The sequence below is a fragment of the Sinocyclocheilus grahami genome, unplaced genomic scaffold, assembly GCF_001515645.1.
Source record: "Sinocyclocheilus grahami isolate Dianchi unplaced genomic scaffold, SAMN03320097.WGS_v1.1 scaffold1621.1, whole genome shotgun sequence".
Lineage (NCBI taxonomy): Eukaryota > Metazoa > Chordata > Actinopteri > Cypriniformes > Cyprinidae > Sinocyclocheilus > Sinocyclocheilus grahami.
Window position 1 is genome coordinate 19,763 of NW_015506800.1, and position 7,500 is coordinate 27,262.

Genomic DNA, 7,500 nt, shown 5'->3' on the forward strand with positions numbered 1-7,500 from the left:
GGAGTTAGCTGTCTTAACCGTGGCTTGTGTACTGCAAACACATTGATTATGGTAAGGGGCGTTACATTTCCGACGAGTGCTTGCGGTGTTCGGCCAATCACAATGCACTGGGTCAGCTGGCCAATCAGAGCAGACTGCGCTTGTCGGAAGGAGGGGCTTTGTAGAAAACGAAGCGTTTGAGAGAGGCGGGGCATAGAGGACCTACAATAATGTACAGTATTTGAAAAATGTGTTTTTTTAACACTAAAGCATGTCAGCATATTCTGTTACACCAAATACACAAAATAATGATCTTTAAAAAAGCATCATATGACCCCTTTAACTTTTTATAAGAGTTTCTCATTCTAAGTATTAGATGTTAATGGGCTAATTCCAGCTGTTCTGTGGTGGTTTTCCTCTGTAGGACGTGCAGCATCTCAGTCCTGCGACGGATTTCTATAAGAAGCTGGCTCTGGACTGTTCTGGTCATCATGTGGCGGTGGATCTGTTCCTGCTGAGCGCACAGTACTCGGATCTGTCCTCTCTGGGTCAGTCACTAACAAAAAGAAAGAAATAATAGTCCAAAAATATTTTTTTGAAGTGGAACTGTTTACTGAAACCTTAAAAAATGTTTGCATGTGTGTTTTGTTGAGTATCGTATTTGCTCCATCAGGCTTTTCTGGCTCATATAGTCTGATACAGTGAGAATATGGAGAGAAAACAGCTCAGTTTTATTCAGAGACTCAAACTGAGCAAAAATATGAATTTGCTACAGATGCTGATATTTCTATGATGAACTTCTGCTGCTTGTAATGTAAATCAATGAGATCTTTATAACAGTACAGATACTGACATAAAATGATATAAACATCACTCTATATCTCCAGTAATATAAGATGAGATTGAAATGCTCCAAACGTATAATGCAGTGATTGAGAGCTGAAGAAATAAAGGCTCCTCAGAAGATGTGAGATGTTCTGGAGGCTTGTGAAGATCATTCCTCCGCTGAGGAACAGTGAAAGTAAAGCTTCCGGAAACAAACGCTCCTCAAAAGATCCTGAGGATCAGATTTGAGACTCTAAAACATGATTGATGGAGAATCAAGTAAAGCTGAGCTGCTTCAGTCCAGTAAGTGTTCATCTGGAGATATTACTGCAGTTATTCTGACCTTTACTTGATCAAAATCAGTCAAGATCTGACACGAGAAGCTCCAGCTCCAGTTACACTAAAAGAGCTCTGACTAGATAAAACGCTCTAAACTATCAATCAGAGACAGAAGACATGGAGCAGATTGAGTGAGAAACCGATTTAACAGCAAAAATTGATCATTCAGAGCCTCAGAAATTCACATTTCTAATATGATACAGTTGCTTTATAGGGGTTAATCATGTCAGCAGATGGTGAGAATCATTGCGTGTCGTTTACTAATAATGTGATTCATACAAATTCACCAGAGTGAGTGAAACCGGCCGTCTCATTAACTATATCAGTTACCAACAGACAGATTCACATCCCAGTCTGTCCAGTGACAGAAGAGGACTGTTTACAGTGCGGTTCAGCTCTCTTCTGTAGGTGTATGTGTGTAATACGGTGAAAATGGTCAGAATGGATGTGGTCCAGTCAGCACAAATGCATGTACATGCTTCAGTGTGGTTTGTGTCTGTGGAAACTAACGATCGATCCTTCATCTCCTCCTGAAGGCTGTATATCCAGATACTCGGCTGGAAGCGTCTATTTCTACCCTTCATACCACAAGCAGCGCAGCCCGCCTCAGACGGAGCGTCTCCAGAAGGATCTGAAGAGATACCTGACGCGCAAGATCGGCTTCGAGGCCGTGATGAGGGTCCGCTGCACTAAAGGTGTGTGGAGAGGCGAGAGGTGTCCGAGAGAGTCCAGTCTGCTGCAGCACTGATGTGGTGTTCTGTCGTCTGCAGGTCTGTCCATACACACCTTCCACGGGAACTTCTTCGTGCGCTCCACCGATCTGCTGTCTCTGCCCAACGTGAACCCCGACGCAGGCTTCGCCGTGCAGATGAGCATCGAGGAGAACCTGCTGGACCTGCAGACTGTGTCCTTCCAGGCCGCGCTGCTCTACACCTCCAGCAAAGGTGCGAGCGCTCGACTGATCATGTGACTGCTGTCATGTGGCGCTGACTGATCATGTGATGCTGACTGATCTTGTGTGCTGTTGCAGGAGAGCGCAGGATCCGTGTGCACACGCTGTGTTTGCCGGTGGTCAACTCTCTGTCCGACATCTTCGCTGGAGCTGATGTTCAGGCCATCACTGCTCTTCTGGCCAGCATGGGTACAGCCTTCACCTCCAGACACCACACCATCTGATTATTCATCTGCTTCTCACATGACGTGACATGACGTGGAACATATAACCTAAATATATAATAAACTGTCAAAAAACATGATGTGAATAGAATAGAGTAAATATAAAAAAAATAGCAATAAATGTGAATCAAATGGAAAGTACAGTAGATTATGAAATATAATAAACTGTGAATAAAACAGAATAAATCAAATAAACTATTAATAACCGTGTGTGTATAAATAAAAAATAGAATATAGAATAGAATAAATATGAAATATAATGTGAATAAAATAGAATAAATAAAAATAGCAATAAATGTGAATAAAATTTATTTTTTAAATATAGAATAGAAAATATTCTAAAATATCATCAATATAATATAAAACAGAATAAATCTAATAAACTTAAGAAATATGATGTGAATAAAATAGAATAAATATAAAAAACTACAATAAATGTGAATAAAATGGAAAGTAGATTATGAAGTATAATAAACTGAATAAAACAATAAATCAAATAAACTATTAATAAACGTGTGTAAAAATGGAAAATAGAATATAATACATATAATAAAAAAACGTGAATAAAATGCAAAATAAAACCATAATGTGAGTAAAATAGAATATAGAAGGGAGAAAAGAATAGAGCAAAGATTTTTCTGAAAAAATATGCATTCAGATCATTCTGAGTTTCTTTCTAAGATATTTAGAAGAATATAGAATGCATTCATATAGAAGTGAACTGATCACAGGTGAATATCAGGTACTGAATGAGGCTCATCCACTCTGAACTGTTTTATAATATGTTATGTTGATCTGAGTGTTTCATAAGGTGAAGCAGTTGTTGTGCTGGTGTCAGACTCAAGCCTTGTACTGGCCTGTGTGTGTGTTGATGTGCTCTCGTTCAGCCGTGGATCGCTGTGTGACGGCGAGTCTGAGTGACGCTCGTGACGCTCTGATCAACGCTGCGATCGACTCGCTGGCATCCTTCCGCTCCTCCGTGCTGAGCATCCAGCAGCCCGGCCTGCTGGCCCCCGCCTGCCTGCGTCTGTTCCCGCTCTACATCCTGGCCCTGCTCAAACACGTACGTCAGCTGACCCCCCCGCCGTCACACACGCCGTCACGCGCTCATAATGACGTGTTCACTTCCTCTGCTTTCAGAAAGCCTTCCGGACGAGTGGCAGCAGCCGGCTGGATGAGCGTGTGTTTGCCATGTGTCAGCTGAAGCAGCAGCCGCTGGTGTACCTCATGATGATGGTCCATCCGGGCCTGTACCGCGTGGATGAGCTGACACAAGGTTGAGTTGAAGGTGATGGTCCTTCATCCAGCCAGAATTGTGTCAGACAGGCTGCAATGCAAGCAGCCACCGTCGGATAATCAGGTTGGAATGAGAAGTAGAGTTGAGTGTCATCAGCATAGCAGTGATAGGAAAAGCCATGCTTCTGAATGACAGATCCTAATGATGACATGTAGACAGAGAAGAAAAGCGGTCTAAGCACTGAGCCTTGAGGAACCCCAGTAGCAAGAAGTTGTGACTTAGAAACCTCACCCCTCCAAGACACCCTGAAGGAACTACCTGAGAGTTAAGACTTGATCCACTGCAGTGCGGTTCCTGAGATGCCCATCTTCATGAGGGTGGACAGGAGGATCTGGTGGTTAACTGTGTCAAAAGCAGCAGACAGATCCAGCAAGATGAGTACTCAGGATTTGGAAGCTGCTCTTGCCTGTCTCAGGGCTTCAGTAACCGAGAGCAGGGCAGTCTCAGTTGAGTGGCCGCTTCTGAAGCCAGATTGGTTGCCGTCCAGGAGGTTGTTCTGTGTGAGAAACAGAGAGTTGGTTGAACACAACTCGCTCAAGTGTCTTTGCAATGAACGGAAGAAGGGATACCGGTCTGTAGTTTTAGGTTTAGAGTGGGTTTCTTAAGCAGTGGGGTTACCCGAGCCTGCTTGAATGCTGTGGGGAAAGGTACCAGAGTGAAGAGAGGCGTTGATAACGTGAGTGCAGGTATAACTGAAGAAGAAATGGCCTGAAGGAGGTGAGTGGGGATGGAATCAAGCGGACAGGTAGAAGGATGATTGGAAAGGATAAGTTTGGAAACGTCTGCCTCCGAGAGTGGAGATGAGGAGGAGAGAGAGTGTGTATTTGTTGTAGGGTTGGCTTGATACCACTTTTCAGAACCGATCCCGATCCGATACCAAAAATTCTGAGTATCTGCCGATATCGATCCGATACCAGTGCAGTTTTTTTTCTCTATTTTTATACCTCAATGCGTGTTGACCTGATCGTCACTCTTTTGTGTGTTACACACAATCTACTAAATATAGACAACTTCATTATAAAGAAAAATAACAAACAAAAAAAAGATTGGGGGGGGAGGGCAGAGCAGTTGTTAAGTTTGTTATGGTAGTATGTGGTTTTAGCAGTGGAGACATTTGCGGAGAAGGAAGAGAGGAGCGACGGATACAAACTAACATCAGAGTTTTTTAAAATTTGCACCACTTCCTCTCAGCAGAACTTGCACTTCATCTGTCTTTTGAGTGTTAATAAAAGTACGGCAGAATCCGGACCTACTTATTTCCACACGAGAACAGAACTGCACACCAGACTCTGCTGTGAGCTGAAATATCTTACTGGCTCAGCTTCTGTGAATTTTAATGGAAGTTAATTAATTTTATAGATGTCAGTATGCTGTACTAAGTGAAGCCTGCTTGTGAATATTGATTAGTACTTGACACATGAGCTGGAAGGCGGATATTAAATATTTTTAATAATAAATAGAATAAAAAGTAGATAGAAAAGAAATCGAGAGAGCTAGTGTTAGAAGGTCACAAGTTATTATATTTTTATAATAAATAAAAAGAAAACGAGTAGATAGAAGAGAGTGTCACATTCGTGCTGATATTCAGGAAAACCACACTCTTGCTTGCGTGATATCACTAAAGTGAAGAATATAAAAAAGCATGCAGGGTTATTTTTTCCGTCGTAACTTGAATTATCGGTTCGTTCTACAAGGCTTTCGGACTGTCACGACGTGACTCACTCGATAACATCCGCTCGCACATTATTAAAACGACAACTACGGTATTATCTCAGACGAGCAACATCGCACCCCTATACCGTACATGTGTTTTTACCGGAAGGTTTTCAGAAAGCGGTTGTAATAGTGTAATCTGTGTGCATCTGTATGAGTCGACGCGTCAGTCATTCAGACAGCACTAACTCCTCACAGCAGCTCTGGATCATCAGTGAACGTCCCTGACGTCTGGTCCCTGACGTTCACTGATGATCCAGAGCTGCTGTGAGGAGTTAGTGCTGTCTGAATGACCGACACTCCTCTGTTTGATTTCAGAGACGAGTCTCCGCTCAAGGCTGAGTTCATGCAGAACATGATCGAGGATCTGAGTGAATCCGCTCTCTCCTACTACGAGTTCCTCCTGCACCTGCAGCAGCAGATCTCCAAGTGATCCCACAACGCCCGGCTGGAGCCAGACGCAAGCCCCGTCTGTGTCACACACCGTCTGAGTGATGCTCCTTTCTAATGTATCGCCTTTAACTAAAAAACTCAAATGTAGGAAAATGGTTTCTTATGAATTTCTTACGACCTTTGTAATTAGTGCTATTCAGAATCTATATATATATATATATATATTTTTTTTTTTACACACACACACACAGGACTTTTGCAAACGTCATATGACGATGAGCTCCGACTTTTATTTTGAAACGGCCTCGTCATCCACAGGGGACACGTTCTGTGAGGCCCCGCCCCTTCAGTAATAACACACGTTCGCACGGCGACAGGAGCTGCTGATGTTCCTCAGTAAGCGCAGTAGCTGCAGTCATCGAGTAATGCAGGCCGAGAGCAGCGAGGGGCTGCTGCAGAGACGCGCGGAGGTCCGCAGGAGGAAGCTACTGCTGAACTCCGAGCAGCGCATGAAGAAGATCGTGGGCTTCAGCCAGAGTGAGCCGGACAGCGGTGAGTCACTGCACTGCGCTCATCATCTCTCTCTCTCTATAGCTGAGTGTGTGTGTGTGTGTGTGTGTGTGTGTGTGTGTGAGAGAGAGTGTGTGTGAGAGAGAGTGTGTGTGAGAGAGAGAGTGTGTGAGAGAGAGAGTGTGTGTGAGAGAGAGTGTGTGTGAGAGAGAGAGTGTGTGAGAGAGAGAGTGTGTGTGAGAGAGAGTGTGTGTGAGAGAGAGAGTGTGTGAGAGAGAGAGTGTGTGTGAGAGAGAGTGTGTGTGAGAGAGAGAGTGTGTGAGAGAGAGAGTGTGTGTGAGAGAGAGTGTGTGTGAGAGAGAGAGTGTGTGAGAGAGAGAGTGTGTGTGAGAGAGAGTGTGTGTGAGAGAGAGAGTGTGTGAGAGAGAGAGTGTGTGTGAGAGAGAGTGTGTGTGAGAGAGAGAGTGTGTGAGAGAGAGAGTGTGTGTGAGAGAGAGTGTGTGTGAGAGAGAGAGTGTGTGAGAGAGAGAGTGTGTGTGAGAGAGAGTGTGTGTGAGAGAGAGAGTGTGTGAGAGAGAGAGTGTGTGTGAGAGAGAGTGTGTGTGAGAGAGAGAGTGTGTGAGAGAGAGAGTGTGTGTGAGAGAGAGTGTGTGTGAGAGAGAGAGTGTGTGAGAGAGAGAGTGTGTGTGAGAGAGAGTGTGTGTGAGAGAGAGAGTGTGTGAGAGAGAGAGTGTGTGTGAGAGAGAGTGTGTGTGAGAGAGAGAGTGTGTGAGAGAGAGAGTGTGTGTGAGAGAGAGTGTGTGTGAGAGAGAGAGTGTGTGAGAGAGAGAGTGTGTGTGAGAGAGAGTGTGTGTGAGAGAGAGAGTGTGTGAGAGAGAGAGTGTGTGTGAGAGAGAGTGTGTGTGAGAGAGAGAGTGTGTGAGAGAGAGAGTGTGTGTGAGAGAGAGTGTGTGTGAGAGAGAGAGTGTGTGAGAGAGAGAGTGTGTGTGAGAGAGAGTGTGTGTGAGAGAGAGAGTGTGTGAGAGAGAGAGTGTGTGTGAGAGAGAGTGTGTGTGAGAGAGAGAGTGTGTGAGAGAGAGAGTGTGTGTGAGAGAGAGTGTGTGTGAGAGAGAGAGTGTGTGAGAGAGAGAGTGTGTGTGAGAGAGAGTGTGTGTGAGAGAGAGAGTGTGTGAGAGAGAGAGTGTGTGTGAGAGAGAGTGTGTGTGAGAGAGAGAGTGTGTGAGAGAGAGAGTGTGTGTGAGAGAGAGTGTGTGTGAGAGAGAGAGTGT

At 44.4% G+C, this 7,500-nt stretch overlaps 2 protein-coding genes across 3 annotated transcripts in view; both read left to right on the top strand.

Moving 5' to 3' along the window:
• Positions 1-5,762, top strand: part of LOC107571604 (protein transport protein Sec24A-like) — a 24,969-nt gene extending 19,207 nt beyond the window's left edge. The window contains exons 14-21 of the mRNA XM_016257933.1: positions 404-527; positions 1,680-1,838; positions 1,914-2,087; positions 2,174-2,284; positions 3,207-3,382; positions 3,460-3,595; positions 5,488-5,596; positions 5,648-5,762. Coding sequence (XP_016113419.1) covers positions 404-527; positions 1,680-1,838; positions 1,914-2,087; positions 2,174-2,284; positions 3,207-3,382; positions 3,460-3,595; positions 5,488-5,596; positions 5,648-5,762 — 1,104 coding nt within the window. The remainder of the gene's footprint in view (positions 1-403; positions 528-1,679; positions 1,839-1,913; positions 2,088-2,173; positions 2,285-3,206; positions 3,383-3,459; positions 3,596-5,487; positions 5,597-5,647) is intronic.
• A 246-nt stretch (positions 5,763-6,008) lies between these two features.
• LOC107571613 (calcium signal-modulating cyclophilin ligand-like) overlaps positions 6,009-7,500 on the top strand; it is a 6,960-nt gene continuing 5,468 nt past the window's right edge. For both annotated transcript variants that reach the window (XM_016257942.1, XM_016257943.1), the window contains exon 1: positions 6,009-6,274. In XM_016257942.1, the coding sequence (XP_016113428.1) occupies positions 6,109-6,274 (166 nt within the window). In that variant the 5' untranslated portion in view covers positions 6,009-6,108. The remainder of the gene's footprint in view (positions 6,275-7,500) is intronic.